General features: G+C 45.2%; 2 protein-coding genes and 1 long non-coding RNA gene across 3 annotated transcripts in view; 2 read left to right on the forward strand and 1 right to left on the reverse strand.

Annotated features, from left to right (window-relative positions):
* The first annotated feature begins 893 nt into the window (after positions 1-893).
* RASL11B (RAS like family 11 member B) lies at positions 894-6,841 on the forward strand. The gene is made up of 4 exons (XM_077301992.1): positions 894-1,255; positions 1,890-1,946; positions 3,968-4,044; positions 5,300-6,841. Exons 1-4 carry the CDS (start codon positions 1,096-1,098, stop codon positions 5,765-5,767), a joined length of 762 nt encoding a protein of 253 aa, XP_077158107.1. The 5' UTR covers positions 894-1,095; the 3' UTR covers positions 5,768-6,841.
* A 2,357-nt stretch (positions 6,842-9,198) lies between these two features.
* The window catches only part of SCFD2 (sec1 family domain containing 2), a 188,747-nt gene continuing 170,885 nt past the window's right edge, over positions 9,199-27,060 (reverse strand). Inside the window, exons 8-9 of the mRNA XM_077301978.1 lie at positions 15,904-16,023; positions 9,199-11,650 (exon numbers count right to left, since the gene is read on the reverse strand). Of these exons, the coding sequence (XP_077158093.1) occupies positions 11,558-11,650; positions 15,904-16,023 (213 nt within the window). The 3' untranslated portion in view covers positions 9,199-11,557. The remainder of the gene's footprint in view (positions 11,651-15,903; positions 16,024-27,060) is intronic.
* Positions 12,431-13,679, forward strand: LOC143819882 (uncharacterized). The gene is made up of 3 exons (XR_013225137.1): positions 12,431-12,534; positions 13,128-13,383; positions 13,577-13,679. It is a non-coding gene; the product is annotated as an uncharacterized LOC143819882 (long non-coding RNA).

A 27,060-nucleotide genomic window follows, 5' to 3' on the forward strand; every position in this document is an offset into this window, starting at 1 on the left:
TTCTGATTAGTAAAAATGTCAGTTGTAGACTGCTGGTGATCTTCCTGAAGCGTCAGAGGGCTGGCCATAAAATACTTTCTTACAGAAACACACAGGTTGTTTCAGAAGAAATCGGCATGCTTTAATAGTTATAGTTATACATAGTTCAGGTCCCATGAGCCCTTCGCCAGTAATCTGGGGATGATTCTGGATGCCTCCCTTTCATGTTGAGCAAAGGTTTATTAATATGTCAGGCTGCATGTTACAAGGTCTAATCAGAAATAACACTAATTCATGAGTTTTACTGCATGAACTTTATTTGAAGTGTTGAGCCTACACAGGTTCTTGTTTTTGCTGCTAACTTTGCTGTGTTTTCCAGAGATCAGTTCCCCTGAATTAAATGGACACCCTGGAAAGTAGAGTCTATGGCATTGCACCCTACTGAGTGGGATTGCCAGTTTTGGATTGGGAAATACCTGGAGTCTTTGGGGATGGAGCTGGGAGTGGGCAGGATTTAGAGTGGGGAGGGACCCCTAAAGCATTCATTTTCTCCGGGGATGGGGGCTGCTCTCTTAAGTCTGCAGATACACTGTAAAACCGGAAGATCCCCTGGTCCCACCTGGAGACTGAGGTCCCTCTCTGCCCCAGGCTCCACCCTCAATCCAGTTCGGGCAACCCAAACAGGAACCAGCCTGCTTAAGGAGCGCCTCGGCTCCTGCTTGTTTGTGGGCACGGCGGGGGAGCGGGTGACCCCGAAGGTCCTTAAACCGGGCTCTCAGCCTCCGAGCCGTCCGGACAGCTGCTCGGAAGTGGGGCGGGAGAGAAGACCCCAGGATCCTCCCCGGTTGGCAAGGCTGCTCCAGCGGCAGGGAGGGCGAGGGAGGCGGCCCCATTGGTTGCGCCCAGGGGGAGAGCGGGAAGGGAGGAGCTTTTCCCGGGAAGCCGGAGGAGGAGGCGCTTGAGCGGCCAGAAAAGCGCTGGCGGCGCGCTGGGGCGGCGCAGAGCAGCAGTGGGTTCCCTGGAGCGTCGGTGGCGCGGACTCTCCGGCTCCCTTCTTTCCCTCCCGGCGCCGAGCGACCTCCAGCGGCTACGCTTGCCTCTCCCCGGGCAGCTGCGATGCGCCTCATCCAGAACATGGGGACCATCGCCGAATACCCCCAGGCTGGAAGCCCCACCACCAGCGGAGGAGGAGAGAGCGGCGGCCTGGGGGGCCCCGCCGGCCGCCCCCGACTCATCAAGATCGCCGTGCTGGGAGCCAGCGGTGTGGGCAAGACTGGTGAGTGCGGAAGCCATGAGCCCGGGGGAGGGGGGGGGGTCTCTGCCAGGGCGTAGTCCTGCGTGGAGCCACTCTGCCCGGGGCCAGCCAGGTGTGGCGGGGGGGGGGGTGGAGGGTGGGGAGGAGAGCGGCTTTGCTTGGAAAGGGAGCAAGAGCTACCTGCTGCCGCCTGTACCAATGAGCCCCAAGACAGACAGCGGCTTCCTGAGCCTCAGGCATCCACCCCCATTCCTATGCAGGGTTGACGTTGGGGGCCACCCCTGAGCACCATTTGACATTAAGCTTGCTTGTGAGTGTCTCCATTAGCCAGTGGAAAGGGGACTATGTCTAGACACATGCTGCCAGGCTGGTCCCTTCCCTGGAAGAAAGAAGTATTGGGGGGGGGGCTTTCATTTGATAGCCTGGAAGTTCAACCTGGCACGGCCAAGTGTAGCACCCTTCTGAGCTGTTGTGCTTCGGCTTGCAGCCTCCCGCCTGAGCTTTGTCTGTTTGGTGTTGCTGCCGGGCGGGACGTGGTGTTAGGAGATGACAGGCTCACCTGCGCTTGGGGCTGTGCGAACTGGCTTGATGAAACCTTTAGTGCCAAGCAGGACTCTGGATGTTAAATCTGACCCCCCTTTTCTGTCCCTTGCAGCTCTGGTGGTGAGATTTCTCACTAAGCGGTTCATCGGGGACTACGAGCGCAATGCAGGTAAGAGCTGGCCCGTAACTTTCATACTTCTGCCTTGTGGTGCGTTCTGACCAATGAGCTGCCTGCTCTTTTCGCTCTCTGAAAACTAAACCATACAATAGGACTGTGCTCTCAGGCCCTGGGACCTCAGTGCCTGCCAGGTTGTGGGCAGCGTTAGAGGAGCTATTCATTGTGCTCTCCAGAGAACAAAAAGGATACGTGTGGTGCCTTGCTTTAACCAGGGCGGCCTGGATGGGGGAAAGCTGTTATGGGGAGTTGGATCCCAGGCATTTTTGGGCTTTTAAAGTCATTCCCTCGTGTTCCATTCTGGCCTGGCTCTTCCTACCCCAGCCCCAGACCATACAATCAATTCTAGTTGAATGGGACTGGTTTTAAACCCCATAACCTAACTTCATTCCTGTTTTGATGTACGATCAGGGCTAACGGTGTAAACAAATCTGGATGTAAAGCCAAAGTGTTTTGTTATGCACTATGAAAGGCAAGCTTTCAAAATACGAATGTATGTACCCGAGGAAGAGAGATTTCTGGTTCTGTTCAGTGCAGAGGCCAATCCTACAAATATATGTGAATGTATTCTAAGTGTATTCGAAGTGAATGCAAATCTAAGTGTACTAGGAGAGGGCGTTCATCCGCGCGGATTAGTAGCTAATCAAAAATAACCTGGAATCAGTCACACAGACTTAAAAAAAAATCTCTTAGATAAAAATGCCATGGTTATCAAAAGCTTCCTGATTCTGAGCTGGACTGCTGGTCTATCTGGGGCCCACTCTGCACACCTTGGATAATTCAGGGTTTCTGCAGCTGGGTTTTTCTGTGCAGAACTGGAAAATCTGCTTCTAAAGTGTATCATCTAATGCAGGGGTAGTCAAACTGTGGCCCTCCAGATGTCCATGGACTGCAATTCCCAGGAGCCCCCTGCCAGCATTCGCTGGCAGGGGCTCCTGGGAATTGTAGTCCATGGACATCTGGAGGGCCACAGTTTGACTACCCCTGATCTAATGGGTATGAAATGGGCCCCTGTCAGGGTTGTCTACTTCGAGTGGCATCAGCTATTCAAGGTCTCAGGTAGAGAGCTTTCACATCACCTCACCTACCAGCTGATCTTCTTCAGTGGAGATGCCAGGGACTGAACGTAGATGCTTTACTACTGAGCCATAGGTTTACCTTTAATGCCAACCTTCCCCCTCCCCACACCCCCTGTCCCGCCTTTACTTCATGCAGCCAACAGGTTTCTTTATTTTTAATCCATGTCCAGTTTCAGAGAAATTGAGCAGACCTGTGTCAGTCAACTGACCTGGGAAAATGATGGGTGTATAAAAATGGTCCCCCCAGAAGTCCTTATGCTTCAGATAGGAACATGTTAGCATATCCCCTTCGGCATCTTAAAACCATCAGGCCAACTAGCAGGGAACTTTAAAGCAGAAGCCCTCATGGTGAAGAATATGGCCAAGAGTGGAGGATGTTCCAGCTGGACTGGGGCCACTGAGTTGGATCCAACCAGCTTTTTCACTCTGTAGCATCCTGTATTCCTCCTGGCTATAATAACCCCTGTCCATGCAGGTCCCCTGAGTTCCAGCACAATCTTTTTCTTTTTGTGTGTGCTGGTGGTCAAAGGAGCTTCCCTTCCTCCTTTTGTCTCTAGTGGAAAAGCTGAATGGATCCAACCCATTTATATGAATAGGAGAGTTCAACCCATGCTTACCTCTGGCATTGGAGTAATTGAACTCACAAGTACTCTAACTTTGGCTGGAGCATACCTTGATTTCCTGTAAAGAAAAGTCTCAGACTGGTTATAAACTCTTTTGCTCCTAAAATTACTACCAGCTTGCTTCTACAGTTAAAATTCACAAGTAAGCCCACATAACACACTCTGTCTTGGCCCTGTTATCTCTGTGTTGCTAATTTGGTCCTATATGTGGGAGGTTAATGCGTTTACACTTAACAGCTATTGTGCGTGTTGCAGCTGCTGATCTGTACATCTGATTTCAATTTAAAGTGATGAAATTTACTCCTGTTGCTAGGTAATCTGTACAGCAGGCAAATTGAAATTGACGGAGAGATGCTCGCAATACAAGTCCAAGATACGCCAGGCGTACAGGTGAGTTTGAACCTCCCACAATTTGAAATGCTGCTTTGTTTTTTGGCTACAGCAGCATGATTGCTTACGTGTTTATGGAGTACTAAATTCACTGGCCCTTGCGCCTATGTGGCTGGATACAATCAGTTTTTCCACTGGTGAAAATGAAAGGATCCCTTGACAGCACCGAAAGGGGTGTGCTGGGAATCATGAGACCTGTGCAGACAACTTGTGCAGACAACATGCACACAAAAGCTCACACCTTGAATAAAACTTGGTTGTTCTTAAAGGTGCCTTTGGACTCCCATTTTGTTCTGTTACTTCAGACCAACACAGCTACCCACCTAAATCCATGTGAAATAGGGGCTGTAAAAAGGAGAACTGGGGGAAGTGAATTAAAAAGTTGGCTGGATCAAACCCAAAGTTTGTGCGCTTGGACTGCAGCTTGAATCCGCCGAGCTGAACCCTCTCCTGTTGCCCATTTCGGTGCTAAGAGCAGGAGAGGTAGTCCCTTGTGTTATAAACAGTCAGACCTTGATATATGCTCTGTATATAGTCCCCTGGCAGCAAAAGAAAACAATCCACTCTTTCAATGAAAGTTTTGTCCACTTCAAGACACAGAAGGCTTGTTTGGGAGGGCTGGTTTTCTTATACAGAGATCGACTTGCTAATGTGTTCAGAACAGTTCCTTGGCAGATGCAAGAACACTTGGTTTTTATTGTGCTAGCAAAGTGTGTTGGAAATCTAGAGGGGCATTTTATTGCTGCAGCATAATAAACTTTGGTTTCATAAAGACACAATAGAAACTTTAAAAAGTCACAGAACTGGCAGCCGAATTTGTTAAAATTTGTTAGGAGTTAATCTTCTGTTACGGAAAGTCTGAATGTATAGCCATGAATAAGGTCAATTTTTGCCTTTCTGAACTGGGCAGCTCTCCAACTCTAAATGTTTCCAGCTCATATTGTTGCTCTCCCCCTGCCCTCCCCAGACTAGCTGTCTAGCCAGTTAATTTCCCATTTTGTGGCATCACAAAGTCCCGTCCCTCCCAATACAGTACTTCTCAGGTCAGTTTTCCACTTGAACATGGCAAATTTCAAAGCAGTGTAGGTTTCCCCCCTCCTGCAGCTGGATCAACAAACTTTATGAAAGGACGTGAATGAAGGTTTTAGGGATGCTATGTCCCTTGCCCTCCCATAAGTGCAGTAAAGGTTGCAAGCTATTTGCTTTGTGTTCTTCCTCTGCAACCACATAACTTTCCTGCAATCCCCTTTTTCAGATCCACGGACACACTCTGGACTGCAATGAACAGCTAAACAGATGCATTCGGTGGGCAGATGCTGTGGTGATAGTCTTTTCGATCACAGATTACAAGAGTTACGAACTGCTCAGTCACTTCCACCAGCACATAAGGCAGCTACACCCCGGGAACAAAGTGCCTGTGTTGGTCATTGCCAACAAAGCTGACCTCCTCCATATTAAAGAGGTAGAACCTCAACATGGACTCCAGCTGGCCAGCATGTTGGGCTGTACTTTCCACGAAGTGTCTGTCAGCGAGAACTACAAGGAGGTCTTCAACGCTTTCCATAGCTTGTGTAAAGATGTCTGCAAGCGGCCATCTCTCAGCACGCCTGAGAAGAGAAGAACCTCTCTCATCCCAAGACCAAAGTCACCCAACATGCAGGACCTGAAGAGAAGGTTTAAGCAGGCCTTATCAGCTAAAGTGAGGACTGTCACTTCTGTCTGAAAGATCAGACCAAACGGGTGGGGGTTCCCCCCTCCCAATGCAAACTCCTCCTCTCTGGGAAGGTTAAGTCTATGGCACTATGGTGTCCTGCAAAGGAGAGTGTCCAGACGTTGTTTGAACAGCTGTGAACATAAAAGTGTTTCGCAGTGGAGGGACAACACTCTGAAGCCCAAGTAAGCACCTGAAGAGGTGGCAGAGCATGGGTTTTCACATTGAAAAATAGAACTTTTTGACTGGACGTTTTTGTGCTCTGTGGTGGAATCTGGATTATTCTGATCGATGTGTTGTCTGATCACTTGAAACTGTGGCGGGTGGAGCAGAGAAGAAGTTCTCTGACTGCCATCTCATTAAATGGAAAACAAGTTTTTTTTTACTTCCATGTGTTATTTCTATGATATTGGAGGAAGGTTGACCCCCCCAGTGCTCACCAGAGCCTTAAGTTGCTTTTCCAACTTGAAGTTCAGCACAAACGCCATGCTGTTTTCTGCCAAATGAAACGTCCGTGTAAAACAAAATGGCCATCGTTGACTTTGTGGTTGCAGATGTTTTGTACTACAGATGCTGTTTAGAGTGTGATTATCTAAGATAATATTGTCTTGATCCCTCTTTAGAGAGTGGTCACTGATGAAAGTGTTGTGGCTTTGCAGATACGTTTTTGATTAGGACTGACTGATGGGGGGGAATATTGTGAATCCTCACTTAATGGCTCTGGGCTTGGATGCGATTCCCTCTCATCTCAGTCCAGTAAGATTGTTTGCTGTGGTCTGTGAGGATGATTTTTCTTGGCTGAACTGCTCTGTAGTGAAAGCATGTGGGATCTTCTGCTGTTGCGCAAGTCTGGCAGTTGTAGCTACGTTTTCAGAATCCGGATCGTCAGAGTTGGTTCACGGAATTGACAGGATTTGAATTTTAAGGGCTATAAGCCTGATACCAATGCACTTTAACCCCTCCCAAAATCCTCACCTGTGCTCCCCCCCTTTAAGCTGTTAACTTATTTATTTTTTACTTGATAGCAAACCTTTATGCGGAAAATCAACTTCTCCACTGTTTCAGCATTAAATATAACAGAGGATTTTCTGGTTGTGACTATTTGTTTTATTTCCAGGTTTGCAAAACTGAAAAAAAGAGGATGAGGAAGGAACATTAGGGGGCAGGTAGCTGTTTGGCCTCCAAGCCATCAAAATCACTCTAAAGTTATTAAACAAGGGCACTTAAAATATAATGTTCAATGAGTAAATGATTGCTTACAGGGCCCATATTGCGCATTATTATGTAGGAGATTCTTTGTTGGGTCTCCTGCTGTTCTCCTTGAAGCTGAAAGGCAGTCATGGGGTGAGAAGGGCAATCGGGACTGTCCGTCAGGTGGTTCAGCTTTCCCTTGTGCTCATTCTCCAATTCAGGAGGAAAGGCAGCATCATATCTGAGAAGCTGAACAGAGCTGGTACTTGGATGAGAGACAGCAGAGGAAGGCAATGGCAGACCAACTCTGCTTCCCACGTGTCCTGAGACCAGTTAGTATGTTATGATTGGATGGCACCACACATGGGCCTAATTTCTCCAACAAAATTCACATTCTGAGTTACTATTAGCTGTTTCTGGGGTGGGATAGGCACATTACAGACAGAAGGGTTGTTTATTATACCCTGCTTTTTACTGCCTGGAATCCCAAAGTGGCTTACAAATATCTTTCCCTTCCTCTCCCAACAATAGACACTCTGAAAGGTAGGTGGGGCTGAGAGTTCCGAGAGAACTGTGGATGGCTCAAGGTCAGCCAGCTGGCTGCATGGGGAGGGCTGGGGAATCAAATCCAGTTTCCCAGATTAGAGGCTGCCACCTTTAACCACTATACCACACTGGAACCAGTCTACATAGGTAAAAGCAACTAGGGGAGGGGGAATTTTGGTGGGGAAATGGTGTAGTTCTTCTGAGCCACAGTCCCAGTTCACTTTGTATCTCTTCCACAACAGCCTGTGATTTCACAATATAGGTGACCGTGGTTTGACTCCTATAAGAGACAAAGGTGTTCCCTAATCATAGATGGTGCAAAACAAACAGAACTTGGCAGCTCCCCTCTAAAGCCACCTACTACCTGTGCTCACTACACCTGTTATAGGGGATCACTGCCATGGCTCATAAGATCTTGTACTAGCCATGGGGAACAGTGCTGTTCTCTCTTTCAGCTTTACTCTGGACCAGAAGAAAAGAGGTTTCATAGTTTCTGAATCACACATGGGGCTTCATAACTGGCTGGAACATTAATATTGCCAAGTGCTGATGGTTTTGATGCTACTGCACATGAAACATGGATCTAGGTTGAATACTTGGAGGTAATCTGGAAAATCTTTTCTCCTATATTTTTGTGACTCAGTACCCCAATGACTGGGGAAGGCACTGGCAAACCACCCCGTATTGACTCTGCCATGAAAATGCTAGAGGGCGTCATCCCAAGGGTCAGACATGACTCGGTGCTTGCACAGGGGATATCTTTAACTTTACCCCAAATTTGGGTATGTAAATTCCTGAAGATTTGGTGCCACAGTCTGTTCCTATTGGCTTTTTTTTGGGGGGGGGGCACAATTTGGATGCAGAGTATGGGAAAGGGCAGAGTGAGAAATACTACACATGCCACCTTGGTTTCCCAGTTTGATTTGGATCTGCTTCTGGTAGCAAGAAAAAGAAAACGGGGGAAAAAAAAGAAGGCAGAATCTGTTTGGTTGGAACAGCTGTTGCTGAGAGTCCACATTGAGAACCAGTTTTGTGTAGCTGTGGCCTCTGAGCCAGAGAACCAGGTTAGATTCCCCAGTCCTCCACATGCAGCCAGCTGGGTGACCTTGGGCCAGTCCCAGTTCTCTCTGAGCTCTTTCACCCCCACCTAGCTCACAGGGTGTCAGTTGTGGGGAGGGTAAGGAAAGGCAGTTGTAAGCTGCTTTGAGATTCCTTCATGTAATAAGAAGCAGGGTGCAAACCCTCCAGTTCTTGTGACGGCAGTACAAAGATACCACTGTGCACTATTGATGCTTTGCCTATGACATCATGGGATAAAGCAGAGAGCATTCAAAGTCCCCTGAGGTCCACAAAAGACTGCAAGGAAGGTTAAGGCCTCCAGAACGCTGGAGCAGCACAGAACAATTTCACTTTATAAAAAGAATGGCAGCTCACCAAACCTGGAGGATTCTTGTGAACCAGGCGCCCTTTTTATGTTGTGCTGAGCCTCAGCTTCATTGAACTCTTGGCTTTCTCCGCAAGAGGATGACGTAGAGCAGGGAATGATGTGAGCTGCTTTGGGTCCCGACTGAAGTGAAAAGATCGGTACAGCTATACAAATGAGCAACCCTGGAGGCCCTCCTCAAGGAGAGAAATCCCCTTGTGTTCTCAGGCCGGCCAGTGACCAGTAGATCCTTCCCGGACAGAAAACTGATCCTCGTGATGGCTTATCAGGATTCTAAGGGAGGATACATGAGGGGAGATGGAATTTCACCCCTCCCCTGCTGTAATTTGCTTTATTGCTTGAATAATAAAAAAAGAATACAGAGTATTAACGAGATACGGTAAAAATGGAATGGTTACCATGGAGACTGTCTTTCCCCTCCCTAAGGACTTCAGATAACGGCTTTGCAGTTGTCATTTGGACTGCTTTGTCATCTCTCTATGCAATACCATAGTGCAGGGGTAGTCAAACTGCGGCCCTCCAGATGTCCATGGACTACAATTCCCATGAGTCCCTGCCAGCGTTTGCTGGCAGGGGCTAATGGGAATTGTAGTCCATGGACATCTGGAGGGCCGCAGTTTGACTATCCCTGCCATAGTGGCACATTCAGTGCATACAAACATGCATACATATATATATATATATATAGTACATATATATATATAGGGCGTGCTTCGTTTTCCCTTAAAGGTAACTTTGCCCATGGTTCTGAATGGCCTTTTATAAACAGGCCTTTGTTCCCGTCTACTAGCTGAAGGATCAGATTACAGCTGATTTCCCCCCCCCCCCCCCATAAAGAGGTCTGAAACTAATTTGCAATTACAGCTCAAGTTTTTTTCTGGCTTAGAATGAAAAGACTTTAAAAAGTTAGTTTGGAGACGGGCTAACCGAGTGGTCCCTATGACACGGTAACGCTGCAACATTGTTGGTATAAGCTTTGCGGGGGGAAAAAGGCAGTGCTTGGCTACATTCCATAGCGGTAAAGAATCTGTCTCTACTGAAACTAAATAATATAACGCTATCCCAGAAAGGAAAGAAAAATTCAATTTTAGCGTGGTGGGGTAGGCGCTGCTTACTCATTTTAAACAATTCTATCACACATTGAGAAAAGGAGCTGTAAGAAAACAATATGCTGGCCATAGGTTTTTACAAACCGAACTGCCATTCCTTGACAGCAAAAGAGAGGGATGCTTAACCCAAGGCAATGAAACCATTACATTCCATGCAATCCGCCCAGCAAGATACTCCCTGCGTGGCCACCATGAAGATTCCATGGGCCACTTTATACATTCAGCAAAATCAAATGAGAGAGCTTTTCCTGGAGTCCCCTACGAGTCTTCAGGCGGCTGTACATTTGATAGGTCTGTATAGGGTAGTATAAGGAGTACTGCTGCATCCCCCTCTTCTCCCCCCCCCCCCACAGCGAGAAGTTCGCCGGGCTGTGAGTGAACTGGCGGCCCGGTGCTGAGGCTTTCGTGGGCCGCTGACGACCCCCCCCCCTTAGAGATTGAGTTGTATCCATACAATGAAATAAAGCACCCTACATGTGGAAAACAAGTTTTTCGGCAAGGAAACTAAGCTGAGTCCTTTTTGACATGTTAGCTTTCTTCATGAAAGGAGCTTCCTCAGGCATGCAATCCTTCATGCTGAAGAAGAGAAGCTTTGCCCCTTGATTCTACTGAATGTATAAATTACTGGTCTAACTCCTGAAAAACAATTACTCCACATGGTAACTATGTGGTAGGGTTCACTCTTGATAGTATCGAGGCAAATGCATCCCTTCATTTTGATAAGTAGCTGCATATCTCTCAAAACTGCCCCCAGGATTATTATGTACAATTGCATGATCAGCCATCAAGAGCCATGTATTTCTCTCCAACATAGCTAAGGACCATCTAGAGGATTTTCACTTCAAACCAACAGGAGACAGAGACCTGCTGGGAAGCTACACCCCAGGCTTTTCTCTTGCCAAAGAGATGCCTGTTGGCTGAAAGACGAATTACCATGATAACATCTGTCAAATATTCTATTTAACATCCTCTGCTCCACTGACTTTGAAGAAGCCATTGAGCTCCACTGTTTCTCAGGGAATGCTGCATTTAAGACCAAATCTGCCAGTTCGTGACTCATATCCCAAGCCAGCCAATTGACATTGCTGCAGAAAGAGAAGAAAAACTCACTATAAAAATGGAAGACCCTTTTGCTCTCTTTCATTGTTCTACAATGTTCCTAAGAAACTGTTATCTCTACCCTTGGCAGTTGTCGGTAAAAACAGTCCATGTTAACAAAAGGACTTCTGTGAAATATAGTATTGCTGCAGGGAGAAATAATGCTGGGTTGACGTCACTGACATATCAAAAAGATTTTCAAGTACTATCATGTTCTATGAACATTACTATACGGCCATCAGATCTAGTTTTTTTCAGTGGCTGAATCCAGGCAAGGGGCAATTTTATTTTTAGCAGAAGGCCCTGAAGGATAGAAGACGAGGGTTTTGTTTAACATTTTCAGCAAGCCGAACCAGATGCTTGAATTGGACAGATTCTCTGCTCTTCAGATGGCAACGTCAGATTCTCTGCTCTTCAGAGGCCAATGTCCGGCTGTAGATGGTCTGTTGTAAAGATCAACTCAAGAATGCTAAGTGGAGTCAGGAGCGCCGAGGACAGCACAATTATCTGAAGAGGGGGAAAAAAAATGTCAATATATACCTGTGCAATTAAAGAGACTAATCTTTGCTACGTTCTCAAGAGGCAGCCAAGCATCAAGCTTGATTAATTTATTGATTTTCTCTAATGACAAAGAGTTGCATTTCTGTGGGCAAATGAAGCTTGGCTAAAGCTGATGCTTCCCCAGCAAACAGCTTCAGCTGATGCAGCTACAAGTTGATTCATTGCAAATGATGAGCAATATAAGGCATTTGTCCTTTGACAGAGACGCGTGGGGGAAGCTTTCCTGTGGAATCGCTGTGGGTTGGACAGGACTGAACAGATGACATTGTCATCAAGGCATTTGTTGCTTGGGCAGGTTCGGTACACATTTTACAGGTCAGAGTCCCTAATGTGGGGATGGAGTTGGTTAAGGATGTTGGACTAGAAAGTTCTGGGACCCAGGAAGCCCACAGGGGAGACCAGGGGACACACACTTTCTGTCCCCCTAACCTACCTTACAAGGAAGATGGGGGAGTCAATAAATATGTACAACATTCTGATGGGGGGGGGATAGGTATCTGGCCACATCCCTTAGCAGTTAGTACCTGCAATTACCTAAAAACCACTCAAGTTTCCAACTTTTTGTTGGTTAAAATAAATTTCTCTTTAATGGAATCTGTTTTCCGCACTGTGTGCCCAGTGAAATGCAGTCCAAAGTTAATCTTCCACCTGCTTTGGATCAGGCAGTTGACTTACGAACTATCTGATATTCTCTGGGTCATGTGCCAGAGCCTTACCACCTCCCGCCGTACCACTCAGGCTGCTGAGAGAAAGGGGAAGATTCTGGGAGCTCAAGCAACAACAGCACAAGCCCAAATTCTCCTGGTCCTGAGAGTCAATTCTGCCTCCCGGTAGGTTCTCCCCAGCTACCGGGCTACCTTGCTGTGCTTCAGGACAATTCCATTCCCAGATGTGCTGCCTGTCATGCAGGGGTGGGAAGGTCAGCCTTTGGCTCAGAGTCAGGCAACCGAACAAGTTTATTTATTTATTTGGAGTTTTATACCGCCCATTCTTTACAGCTTTGGGTGTACATGGAACATGTTGAGTTGGTTACTCAACAGCCCCTTGCACAGATTCATGCACCAAAATAAATCTTCACCATTTCAATTTCTCCATTTTGAAATTCTACTGAAAGTAAAATATACCTTACAGTTTATTCAACCAAAAAAATCTGCTAATTTATAGCAAGAATTATGATTCAATTCCTGCTTATTATAATTCACACAAAAAATCCAACAAAAAATGATTCATGAATGCTAATGAAAGTTTGTCCTCAACTAAAATTTAGTTAGCTTGCGAATTACCTATTGCAACCACTAGTTTTCAGACATAATCAAATGTACTAAGGCAGGTTTGATGTAAAATACTCCATTAACTTTTTTGATTTATAATCTATTCCCATCATTATTAATTAGAATTCTTAACTGTTATTCTGATTTTGCAGGTGGACTTTGTGACTCTCTAAGATGTTTTCACATCAGCACAACCTGGAAAACAAATGCAGCTTTCCCCCTTAAAAGGGCTGTTAAAAAAGGGCTGTGATTTCAGTTAATTGGTTACTTTAATTGATTAAATGCATTTTGATTGGACGATTGGTTATCCAACTATTTCAATGTCCAGTTAATCAGGCGGCAGATTGTTAAGGACCAGAACTTCATATGGTTAAGCAACCCAGATGTTTTTAATTGGTGATAGCCCAGGTGAGTTTAACTCATTATCATCATAATTTATGGTTTCCAAGTGAATAGAGTCTGTTGACAGACAGCTGAAAATGCTTCCATTTTACATCCTTAATTTGCCTACTGCTTAAAAGAGATATTAGCATTAATTGAGGAAGGACACCGAGTATTTCCATGAAATGATCCATATTTCAACCTGTCTTTTATCTGATAGTAATTGATCCCTGTGGGGATCACAAACACCTTCTAAAAATGGCAGCTTTGAAAATACCTTAATCCTAAAGAGGCAGTCCATAGCTGGACTAGAAAAAGCAAGGTAAGCCCAACTTTTATATATGATGTGAAGAACTATTAGCTCCCCCTCTTTCAGAAATGCCCTTCTCTCCCACACTAAAGCCCTCTAACCTCTGGCTCAACAGCTTTGTACAAAGGGCAAGTGACAGTGAAAGCCACTGGATACCTCCTGAATTCTTTTGGAATTTCTCTTAAAAGAGGACCGGTCACTGGTGGGGTCAAGCCCTAGCAAAGCAATACCAGATTTCTATGTCACTCCTTTGTCAGGCCTCCACCCTGCTCCCCTAGCTAAGTGAAAAGCCTCACGACATAGTTTTGACTTGCCTCAGTCACTAACCCTTTGCTTATCTATCCAGCCATGGCAACACATTTGCAGCCTGGATTAACTTGTCCATTAGTGTACCGCAGAATTAAGACTGGCCCGGGACAGCAAGGAATTTGATTCACTATGCTAAGGAGATAACTGAGAACTGAAATGCAAAAGAATAAATAAAAAAGGGGCAAGCGATCAGACGAAAATGTGTTGCTAGAGAAGGCATTTAAATCTCAGGCACAATGAAATGAGCTCTTCACTGAAGAATGCCATTAGCAGGCAGGGGGGAAGCACTCCAGCCCCAGAGGTGCCCGGGCTTTCTGGGGACCCCCCTTTGCTCAAACATTTTCACTAATCAAACATGCAGCCTGGCTGATTTATCATGATTGTTTGCACTCCACTTCTAGAGCACAAACATTTTATGTATATATCTGTCCCAGAAGTGGGGTGGGGGGCAAAATGTCTTATCTGGATTCCCCTAAAAGGCCCGTAAGGAAAACACACACACCCTGAAGGTCCTTCTCAGATAAGTGAACCAGTTGCTAGTGGTTGTGCCAACTGAGAAAGAGACTTCACAGCTCTCGGAGCAAAGCACACCCAAAATATGCTGAAATTCCCTGGGAAACCTTACAACCAAAAGCCGATTAAAGTCAGAGAGGCCTTACAAACATCTTAGATATTTAAACAGGGACCCTGACAATACCCTCGATATGTTCACTAAGGATTTTGGGCAGGCTACCGAGTCCTGATGGGAAGTTGACAGGCTACGGGTATTGTCTTGGAATTCAGTTCAGGGCTGACTCCTACTCTTTTATCTGATAGAGACTGGGCTAGTCACAGTTCTCTTAGGGCTGTTCTCACAGAGCACTTCTGTTAGTGCTCTCTCAGCCTCACCTACCTCACAGGATGGCTGTTGTGGGGAAAGACATTTGTAAGCTGCTTTGGGACTCCTTTGGGTAGTGGAAAACGGCATAAAAATTACAGCTCTCAGCTCTTCTCTTCAAGTGTCCGGGTTTTTCATGCTAACTGTATTGGCGGCTGCCATTCCTAGCTAGGACAGACTTCCTTTAGGTCCCTTTTTCTTGCTACCTCTGATCTCCTAAGCTGTGGACCTGTGCACCTGAAAGACTGATGTGACTATGCCACTTTTAAAGGGTTATTTGCCCCATGCCATTTTGGGCTGTATCAACAGGGGCATCACATCAAAATCACAAGATGTCATAGTCCCATTGTATACGGCACTGGTCAGACCACACCTGGAGTACTGTGTGCAGTTCTGGAGGCCTCACTTCAAGAAGGACGTCGATAAAATTGAAAGGGTACAGAGGAGAGCGACGAAGATGATCTGGGGCCAAGGGACCAAGCCCTATGAAGATAGGTTGAGGGACTTGGGAATGTTCAGCCTGGAGAAAAGGAGGTTGAGAGGGGACATGATAGCCCTCTTTAAGTATTTGAAAGGTTGTCACTTGGAGGAGTGATGCTGTTTCTGCTGGCTGCAGAGGAGAGGACACGCAGTAATGGGTTTAAACTTCAAGTACAACGATATAGGCTAGATATCAGGAAAAAGTTTTTCACAGTCAGAGTAGTTCAGCAGTGGAATAGGCTGCCTAAGGAGGTGGTGAGCTCCCCCTCACTGGAAGTCTTCAAGCAAAGGTTGGATACACACTTTTCTTGGATGCTTTAGGATGCTTAGGGCTAGTCCTGCGTTGAGCAGGGGGTTGGACTAGATGGCCTGTATGGCCCCTTCCAACTCTATGATTCTATGATTCTATCCCGTCCTGGTGGGTGGGTGGGCAGTTTCACAATCAAATCAAGTTTTTGTGACCACGGAGACTAGTTTTCATGTAGCATTCACAGAGAAACATACAGCCTTTCTTTAGAATGCAGATGTTCCTAATTCTAAGCCGGCAGTCTCAGGTCTTACAGTTCAGTACCTGTGCTCCAGGCTTGTGTGCTGACAGAATGTCCTTTACCATTTTCACTTCAGGTACCGTCACTCCGCCAACCATGAAGAGGATCAGCAAAGGATGATCACTAGGGTGAGGGCGACTCACCTGTTAAATAACAAAAAAATGATTAATTGTTGGAATTTTAATCCTTACTCCAACCACCTCAAGCTGCTGGTCCATGCCACTGGCTTCACATTTTTGTACCTGCAGAACTTCACCTCCAGAGGACCTACCACACTCTATGTCAGGGGTAGTCAGCCTGTGGTCTTCCAAATGTTCATGGACTACAATTCCCATGAGCCCCTGCCAGTGTTTTCTGGCAGGGGGCTCATGGGAATTGTAGTCCATGAACATCTGGAGGACCACAGGTTGACTACCCCTGCTCGATGTGATCTTGTCCTCCTTCTCTAGAGCCCAGAACCAGATTTCTCTCAGCATTTTTAGCGAGCCTAAATTCTTATTCAGACTCAGAGAAGCTGCTCTATCTCCTCTCCGATGTTGATTCATCTGTGGTCTTTCAGTGTCTCACGCTTCGCTTTAGCAGCCAAGAAAATATGGGCCAGAACTGCATCTAATTAGGGTAATGCTGTTATTTGAATAAAACTCTCTGGGTGGATTGCTTTAATGCTGATGTTTGTAATTATGATTTGCTGTATCTGTAAGACTGTAATGGTCTTTGGCTGCAGACAATAAACTTTATTGTCTTGCATTATACATTCATTTTACTCCTCCAACTTGCCTGTTGCAAGGGCTACTGGGTAGAGCTCCATGCATGTGACCGCTTCTCTGGCCATTTCAATACCAGGCCGGCTGTCCAGAATAGGTCATGAAGACAACTCACAGTGCGTGATGACCCAAATTAGCATTTGGAATGCTTGCATGCATAGCTTTCTGGAAGCAAGAGAAGATGGTTTCCATTTGGGCATGACCATAACTGACAGAAAGCCAGATTAAAAAAAAAATACCCAGTGTATTGTAGTGCCAACATAATTTTTAAATGCCACACAATGGCTGTTGTTAAGGATATAACTAAACAAAACCACTGCTTATTTTTGTTTGTGGCTCTGGAGTAAAGTTTCCATCCTGTCCTTTATTTATGGGCAACGTTATTGAGGCCCCTTTGCCTGAAGGTTCCTGTGATTTCAACTTCATGTTCCTCAAAAGCTCATTTACCCTCTTCCATGCCAAGAAAAGGACTGGCTGTGGCTTCGTCTGCCAACAAGGTTGTTTTTAGTGAGACCGAAATCCTAGTCAAGTAGTCTTCCCAGATGTTCAGCTCTTGAACTCATACTGAGATCAAAATTAACATAGCTAATTGGCAATCAGATAATGGCCACCTAGGGAGCAGGAAAGAGGGGCAGGCAGACAACTTTACTGGGTAATTCCCCCTCCCCCTTTATCCCTAGTTCTGCAGCACGTTATATGAAATGTACATTAAGTTATACATTTCCATAAGCTCAGAGCAGGTTAGGATCTGTCCTTGCTAGGATTGCCAGCTCAGGGTTGGAAAATACCCGGAGAATTTGGGGGTGGAGCTGGGAGTGTGCCGGATTTGGGTTGCAGGGGGACTTCAGTGGAACACAATGTTATGGAGTCTACCCTCCAAAGCAGCCATTTTCTCCAGGGGAACTGATCTCTTTAGTCTGGAGATGAGCTTAATTCCAAGGGATCCCCAAGTCCCACCTAAAGACTGGCATCCCTAGTCCTTACCTTGTTTTAAATCCAAAACTATTTATTTGTTTCGATTTCTAGACTGCCCCTCTCCAAAAAAGTCTTGGGGTGGTATACAACAAAGGAGAATAATCTCATACAATAAAACATTTAAAACCTTAAAATTAAGCTGATGGAACATATACTTAAAGCCCAGGGTGAGAAACAATGCATTGGGCAAGGTCACCCTGTGGCTAGCAGCATTTGAAACCATCCTTCAGAGTTCCCATTTCGGATTCCAGTGGGAAGTAAGAAGGGATGATTCAGCCCTGAAGTTCCAGGTTGCTAATAATTCAAGTCCAATAGCAATGCATTTTAAACACAATTGCTGAGATTGTTTTATTTTTATATATCATAACAACCACAGTGATGTTAGTTAAATGGGGCCTTCTTAAAAGCTAAGGAATCTAGGCCTAGGCGTTCAGAGGCATATTTAATTATAAATAATATAAGTATGTCGAAGCAGCAGAGAAGATGCAGCTATTCACCCGGGGGGGGGGGGGTTGGTGAGTGGAAAGGATCTGTCCCCTGTTCCTTGCTCCCCAACAGACCTTTCCAGCCTCAGGAACATTGACTTCTTAGGTTGCAGGAACGGCGTGTGTGGAAATGAGGTAGAAGCAGCAATTTTGGTCACCCTTCTCTCCCTCCCTGTGGTGGGCAGTTTTGACCCCCTCTCCTTCTCTCCCAATGCAGTTCTCTGACTTGTGTGCCTGTTAATTCACGTGGGCTGCTTACGCAGGACTGTTGGGAGAAAGGGAGCAAGAGAAAGGCCCAAATGGATCAGTGCCTTCTGTTGACAGGTCACTAGATCCAGCCCAATATGCATGGAACTCATAAGAGATGGGTGCTTTTGAGCCTTAATCAGTTTTTTTAAAATAAGGGTACAGTATTTTTAGGGATGTCAGTGCCCAGGTTAACAGTCCAGGTCAGGAAATACCTGGAGATTTAGGACATATGGGGCTGAGGAGGGCAGGGACTTCAATGCAATATAATGTCACAAATCCCACCTTCCAGCTTGGTGTAGTGGTTAAGAGCGGCAGTCTTTAACATGAAGAGCTGGGCTTGATTCTCCGCTCCCCTACATGCAGCCAACTGGGTGATCTTGGGCTAATCAGTTAGAGTTGTTCTCACAGAGCAGTTCTGTCAGAGTTCTCTAAGGCCCACCTACCTCACAGGGCATCTGCTGTGGGAGTGAAAGGGAAGGCAATTGTAAGCCGCTATGAGACTACTTTGGGTAACGACAAGGGGTTAAAATGGCTGCTTTGCAAGGCGGACTCCATGGCGTTGGACTCCACTGAGCTTCCTCCCCATCCCAAATCCCAGCCACTCAAAGCTTCGCCCTCAAAGACTCCAAGTATTTCCCAACCCAGGTCTAAGTCTTATCGAGAAACGGGTACATTTAAAACCACAGATTTAACAGGATCTGCATAGGATCAAGTCGCTCCGAGCTTTCAAGGTAGCAGACAGATACGAATAAGAAAGTAGGGAGACAGTCTCTTCCCCCCACCCCTTGCCAAATGGGAGCCCTGCCAATCGTCACATGCAGCATTCTGGCTACTGCACTCTGCGAATGGCACCAATGGAAAGTGTGTGCTGTCTCTGCTTCCTATCACGCTTTCACAACATGATAAATGGCTGCATTAAAAATTCTGATGTTTGTCTTAGCTCGAAACAAGACTCTTTCCTACTGTAAATGAGAACGCAGAGTTCAAGAAAGCGCTCAGCCGCTGACAGTCGGCCAAACAAGAGCAGCAGTGACCCGATGGCTGTGCTTTACCAGTGACATAGGCAGGTGGCTGGCATAAAAAATAAAATGAATGAACAGACAGCAAAGCTGTCCTAGGCAAGCTCTGAACTAAATGTGGCCGAAATGTTGCCAGTCCCTGAGACAGGAGGTGTGAGTGGATAAAGAGCACAATGTTTCTATTTCCAGTATTTTGCAAGGAAGATTTGAAGAGAACTAGGAACCTGCCAGCCAAACTTATTTCCTAACAAAATTCTTACAGGATAAGAATATTGAACATGAAACCCCATTAAAATGTATGGAAGTTCTTCCAAGCCAGTCCAAGGTATTAAGGGGATTCTGTATCTAGTTTAATCTCTTAAATGTTAGCTATTTCCCCCAAAATTCATGCATAGTTAGATGCCAGCATCCTCATAATGATTTCGGCAGCTGTATAGCTACATGCCTAGCACAAGGCTGTACTAGCCATTTGTTTACTTTATGGGACATATAAGATCTTGTAAAAATGTAAGTCAGTATGTACAGTCTATGTGGGTCCAGAATTATATATATAAAATTATTTGAGACTGTAATTTGCAAGTCATCTTCCTAGTAGATCAATATGTGATGCATTACTCCTGTCCATCAAAATGCCATATGGGTTGTACAAAAGAGCTTTCTGGCCTTTCCCCATGATGCACAAGGAAATGTATATTCCAACTTTAAGCATGGTTACTTGGAAATAAGTATTACCTATTTTGGCGGAAATGGTAAGCCTCTTGTGGTGCAGAGTCGTAAGGCAGCAGACATGCAGTCTGAAGCTCTGCCCATGAGGCTGGGAGTTCAATCCCAGCAGCTGGCTCAAGATTGACTCAGCCTTCCATCCTTCCAAGGTTGGTAAAATGAGTACCCAGCTTGCTGGGGGTAAACGGTAATGACTAGAAAAGGCACTGGCAAACCACCCCGTATTGAGTCTGCCATGAAAACGCTAGAGGGCGTCACCCTAAGGGCCAGATATGACCCGGTGCTTGCACAGGGGATACCTTTACCTTTACCTATTTTGGTGGAACTTGCATTCTAGTATACACAAACATCACTTAATCACCGCCTTCCTTCCTTCCTTCCTTCCTTCCTTCCTTCCTTCCTTCCTTCCTTCCTTCCTTCCTTCCTTGCTATAATATTGTCATCAGAAAAATAAATCTTGAGTTGTACAAAATAAATGTTTCTTATATAGTTCCAATGAAGATTTTCTGTATCCCAGCAGAAATGCCAGAGATGCTAGTCTTCAGGTCCATGTACGGTGAATGACTATAGCCATGATAACTTGTAGACTCCCTTGTTAGGCTAGAAGAAATCTGAAATTTAGATACAGTCCCTGAATGCCACTTGTCTTCCATAAGATTAGTGGGTGACTTGAACCTCAGTGTCAATACATACGTGTGGTTAGAAAACTTCTATTAAAATGCACACAATTTAATAAAACAGCACAAACATTCGTGCTCATGCTAATATAGAAAGCGTCTCAAGAAATACTTTCCTTAAATCAAAATAAGTTTGCATTCAAACACATGGTGCATATAACAAAAGTATCCTTTTTCAAAGGTCTGAAAGTCAAACCATGAATTCCAGAAATGCATATTAAAACATAAGTCTGCCTAGGCATGCAAGTTTTCAATTAAAACTGCCATGAAAGAGATTTTGGAGCCACTCATTTAATTATGCTGAGGGTACTTTCCCCCCAATTGGACAATATATAAATACAAACTTAACTGTATAAAGACCTAGAGTATGACAGAGACGTTTCATTTAATAAACTGAATGACAGAGTGTTTTGCAGATACTAGCGTCCTATGGAAAAACTTTCATGCTGAAACACTGAAAGCAGAATTTTCCAGGCTATTATCATGAAATTGAAGCTGCAGTGGAATTTCCATTCCATGAGAATCTCGGGTGTTCCCCCTGTCTTATGATGCACAGCATGGCTCATTTTCAGGCAGCATTACGAACGATCCTTTGTTGCTATTAATCTGTGATATACCATATACGGGCCACTATGAAGCGGCAGGTGGAGAAAGACACAAGATCAAACTTCTGCTCACCCACAGAACCGTTTGGGGAATCTTCAACATCTGTCGAGCCCAGCCTTTTTCAACCTTTTGATCATAGAAATAATTTTTCAGACTTCAAGGAAACCCAGAAGTGATGTCAGCTGACCACACCTCCCTGTCATGCCCCTGGAAGTGACATTGCGACTAAAATTAACAGACAGGCTTCAGGGGGATGGGGAGGCGAGAGACAGGAAGTGGTTTAAGGTGGGAGTAGGGATGCAGGTTCCACTTCCTCCTGGACACAGGAACCATGAAAGAACTCACTTGAGCTCAGGAGGGGGAGCAATGGAAGTGGCCAGTTCCCTAGCTTGTGGCTGAGTCCATTAAGACAGGAGGGGAAAGTCTGTGGACACCCTCTGGAGCTCCCATGAACCCCCGGGGGTCCACAGACCTCTGGTTGGGAAGCCCTGATAGCTTTATGGTGCCATTGTATGGGGGGGGGGTGAAGGGTTTCAAGGAAAGTGGTCATGTATGCCATAAAATCTGCGTACGAAACATTCCTTTCCCCCCTTCTTCACAGAAGAAAGTGAGAGAGAAAGAAAGTGAGAAATACTGAGAGGCCCATTTTTTTATAGCATCATGCAATTGCACTGGTGTAATGTTATGTTTTTAGATGTGCGGAATGGCCCTGTGGTTTCTCTGACTACCTTTGAACAAATGATGGGGGCAAAGCACTTTGATAGGTGTATCAATAGTCCAGGAGGCATTCCCTGCATTAAACACAGCACTCCAAGTAAGGTTTTTTTGAAAACATCTTTCCAGTTCTATGATTTCAAAAAATTAAGAGCTGGACTAGGACAATTAAATTTCTTTCTGAGGTAGTTCACACCAGCACTGTCAGCAACTGTTGTCTCATGGGGTTCATTTTTAAAAACGGATTGGAAAATCCCATTATACCAAAAGTATTATGTGCATATTTATTAAGGTTCATCTCAAAATAATTTAGTTAACACCTATATCGGCACTGTCAATATACATTCAATATTTATTAGCGTCAGTTTTCATAGATCTGTGGAAATGAAGAGAAGTGTTCTGGGCAAAGTCAGATTTAATTTAAAACACACACAGCCAAAACCTTCACTGCAGAAACACCTTCACTGCATGAAGAAGAAGCACTATTTTTGTACCCTACTTACTATAGAAGAAGTCTCAGAGTGGCTTACAGTCAGCTACCCCTCTTCACAACAGACCACACTGTGAGGTAGGTGAGGCTGAGAGAACTCTGAAAGAACTGTGGCTGGGCCAAGGGCACCCAGCTGGCTGCATGTGGAGGAGGAGTGGGGAACCAAAACGGGTTTTCCAGAGTAGAAGCTGCCACTTTTAACCACTATGCCAGAGGTGGTCAAACTGCAGCCCTCCAGAATACGAATGCTGGCAGGGGCTCATGGGAATTGTAGTCCATGCACATCTGGAGGGCCGCAGCCATGCTGGTTCTCGTGGGATTCACTCCTACCATGAGGTCTGGCTGAATTCAGCTTGTGGAAAGTCTGGAATGCAAGGAAAATCTGGGTGGGGGCTCCTCTAGACTAGAAAACTCTTGAGTGGATTTCTAAACATTGCAATCAGAACCTGTAGTGACTCCAGTCACACTCTGTGCTCCCATTTATCTGCCAAAAGCCACTGGTGCTGACAGCAATTGGAGCTGAGTGGGAGAAAACAGAGCAACAAGAACCATCCCTTTTTGATATCTCCAGGAGCAGGATGGAAAGTTGAAAAGGTTCTGGAGCAAGTGAAGCCACGCGGCCTTGATGGTGCCACGAGCCAAGCGGCTGCAAGGCTATTCCACTAAGAGCAGCACTGACAATATTAGCTCCCTAACTGCGCTCTCCCTCAGACTGATGGCAGTACAGGAGGAGGTGCCTGACCAGCATTGCTGCTCAAGGATCTGAGCCAAGTGATCCCTCAGGCGCTGGCAATTTGTGTTTGCTTACCAGAGGCCCCGTAGAAGAGTTGCACAGTGGGAATTTCCCATGTAACTTGCATGGCCAGTCAATCCCAACTGGCTTGTCCATGTCCAGCTAGTGATGAAAGAAAGCTAGGCATATGCACACCCTTGATTTGGTATATCTAAAGGCAAAGAAGCATTTGCTATCTTCAGATCTGTTTGGTGGGAATGGAAACATTTGTCTATACTAGTAAGTTTACTATGTCAATGCTACATTGAGGTGGATTAAATAAAGCATGTGCAGACTCTAGGATTGTCAGGCCACAGCCCCCAGCCAAGGGGACAATTAGGGGGTGGGGGAATACCTGGGGTTGCCAGGGTCGTTGGAACAGCCAGAGGGGGGTACACTTAGTGGGAGTGAGGAGGGGAAATTAACTTCCGGTGAAAACCAGAATTAATGTCTGTAGGATTTTTGCGGAAGCCTAGCATGACCATGATGTCACTTCCAGTTTCAAGGGAAGTAATATCAGCACAGTAACATCAGCAGGAGATCTTGAAAACCCTAGAGGAATCATTCATATAGGCTGTAGGAACTTGTGCAAGTAAAGGTTCAATCAATCAAAGCTTTAATTATGGTCACTGACCAGCAGTAAGAAAAAAACAAGTTAAATAATACCAGAATAACTGTTAGGTTACAAAGTTAAAATTAACTTTGAACAATTGGTTAAAAATCATTCTAAATTAGACAACTAAGCTAACATGCAAAGTCCTATTTCAGTCCCAATGCTTTATGTAATATTAGACTGGCTTTTCCAATTCTAGTTGCTACCCAAGCATACTTGGTGCTCTTAATTATTAGCTCACTGTTGGTATCTGACAAGGTAATCTTTTCTCTTGGCACGTGGACATTCAGTGAGAATTTAAGCTAATGGTCCTACTTGAATGTACAAGTGCTCACTTGAATAGTACGTGCTCAGTTGACTCTGAGCTTCATTACAAATACATTTACGCTCTTTTGTTAAGGATCTAGTATATTTTGCTTCCAGGTGTGCAGAGGTGAAACATCTTCTTTGTTCAAGGTAAAGGTTCGGTTCAGAAATGTTTATGTGAATGAATACCACATTTACTTCAGAATTCAGCAGATATGCCTTTTCAGGAGGGTCAGTGTGGCCTATCCTTGTGTTTTCTTTTGGTCCACTTTCTGTCTTAATCGTCTACAACACTATAAAATGGCATATCGAAACTTAGATTTACAGTTGGCACTAGTTTCTCTGGTTTGTTTTTGGATCATAGTTACAGACTAAGCCTTTTAGCTGTGAAAACTGCTTGGTTTATATTTAAAATTTGGTAAGAGAAAAGAAACAAGGATTTGTGTCAGAAAAGCAGCCTTCAGATACGTTTTGGAGAGGTGGGGGTTTGGGCAGAACTTCCAAACTAGAAAACTAGTTGGCCAACAAAAGATGCAGTAGAGCAAAGTTGTAGAATTTCCATTTGTGGTTTTGTAAGAATGATTTGCCGACCCTCTCTCGGGGATGCTTTATAGGTAGGATTTCCTGCCCAGAACAGAACATTTCTTGGAGCTTGGATAATGTCTATGCCTTTGTGTCTGCACTGCAGGATTTCCTAATTACACTGTGTGCGGTTTTGGTTTGGACTGTTTAAAGTGAGTTTGCCTTTCGTCATTGGTTTCTTCCCAGCTCCCACATCTCAAAGTGCTATTTTCTCTCTCTCCCCTTCCCTCCAAAAGTGAAATTTGGACTTTCCGTAGGGAGATATATGAGAGAGTTGGTTGCCTGACACCTTCCTGGACAGAGGTTGTGAATCACTCCTATATGTTGCACAACTTCATAATTCAAAAACAAATATGATGAAGCAAAGAAAAAAAGAGGGGAGGATGTACATTTCATGGAAAAAGAGAACTACTTGTACTTTTGTAACAAGGTAAGTGGACAGAAGCAGCAGGACAACAAGAAAGGAAGACAAATGAGCACATTGGCCAGCCATGTTCAACACAGATTTTCTTGTCCCACAGAACTAGCATACTACTTGGAACCGTGCTTGAATACCTGCAACAATAAACATGCTGCAGGTATGATGTAGGCCTACGTAAGCAGGGTTGCCAGCCTTGAGGGGTGGAAGTGAGTTGGAGATCTCCTGGAATTACAGCGGATCACCAGACTACAGAGTACAGTTCTGCTAGAGAATATGGCTGCCCTCCTGAGGTTCTACTACTTCCTAATTTCCAGGAATTTTACAACCTGAAGTTAGCAGGCTTACGTCTTTGATAATAGACCACTACGTGCATTTCATACATGTGGTGCAACAAGAAAGCTATTTCTTTGTTATTAACATCCAACTTTGCCTGGAACTCTTACATTGGGCAGGTTTTGCTAATAATGAGACTTGAAAACAAAACAAAGAGCTTGCTAAAGACATTGCTGTACAAATCATCCCTGTTTCTTTGGGCCTTTCCTCCATGCTTTCCATAATTAATGATACATATGAGATGGATGCTGCAATCAAATGCACATTTTACTGGAGTAGAAGTCATTTGAAATAGTCAACATGCTCAGGAAACTGTTAATCTGTCTTCACAGAGACATCTACTTGTATGAAGGGGAGGTGCATCATATTCATTTATTGTTATATTAATTATTTGGGTCCCCAGTAGGATGCAAAATGATGTACAACATTGTTCTCTCCACCCCTGTTTCATCTTCACAAAAACAACTGTCTGGTTTGACATCGCCTCCATCAACACTGCTTTCCACCATCTTGCCTGTTCCCAATGGGATGCTCTCTAGAGCAGGGGTTCATGGGAATGTCCATGGACGTCTGATGAGCCACAGTTTGCCTATCCCTGCTCTAGAGGACCTCAGGTACATTAACTAGCAGCAAGCCATCTCTCCTGATCCAACCAAGAGACTACATTGTAGCAACTTAAGTCTCTCAGTCAGTGTCCCCCACCCCAGCCTCACCATTCTACTCCTCTTTTATCATTCTCCCACTTCCCAGATCCATCCCCTGCTTGTTCCCCTATTGGCTCCTGCCTATGGCCATCACCCTTAAAGAGCTCCCATGGGCTCTGACCTAGCTTTTCTCGACTCCTGCCCCTGCACTTCTTAGCTCTTTGCCTGAGATGAGCTTGGTTGGCCCCCTGAACTGGCCACTAGGTTGCGTGGAGATGCAGTCAGTGCCTGGACAACACACTGTGAGGAAGGCTAGGCTGAGAGTGCACAACTGGCCCAGAGTCCCCCAGTGAACTTCCATGGCATACTGGGACCAACACTGTAGCCATCTTGCCGTAATAGCTTCCACATGACGAGCTGTTGATGTGAATACTACCCTATTTGGCTCAGGCCAATTTTAAACCTTCAGCTTTGGAAATGGACTGGCAAGCTACTTATCATGGACAGCACTTGTATTCCAAAACGGCAACCCACATGGGAAACCAGCCCAGCTATTCTCTCTGCCAAATGGCCTGGACAGACCTGTTCCGTCAGGGTTTCTTCCAGTCTGCGGCCACCATGAAAGTACATTAATGAACATCAAGCAAACAGACAGCAGTAAAATCTCCTTTAAAACGTCACACAGATTTGTGGTTGTGGCTTTGCTTTGTTTTTGTCATTTTAAATAACAACATTTTATGACACAGAAAAGCGCCCTCTGTTGCTTTGCAGGCAGATTAAGCCCTCAAAACAACTCAACAGCTTTCT

This window comes from Paroedura picta, chromosome 10 (assembly GCF_049243985.1).
Source record: "Paroedura picta isolate Pp20150507F chromosome 10, Ppicta_v3.0, whole genome shotgun sequence".
NCBI classification, from domain to species: Eukaryota; Metazoa; Chordata; class Lepidosauria; order Squamata; family Gekkonidae; genus Paroedura; species Paroedura picta.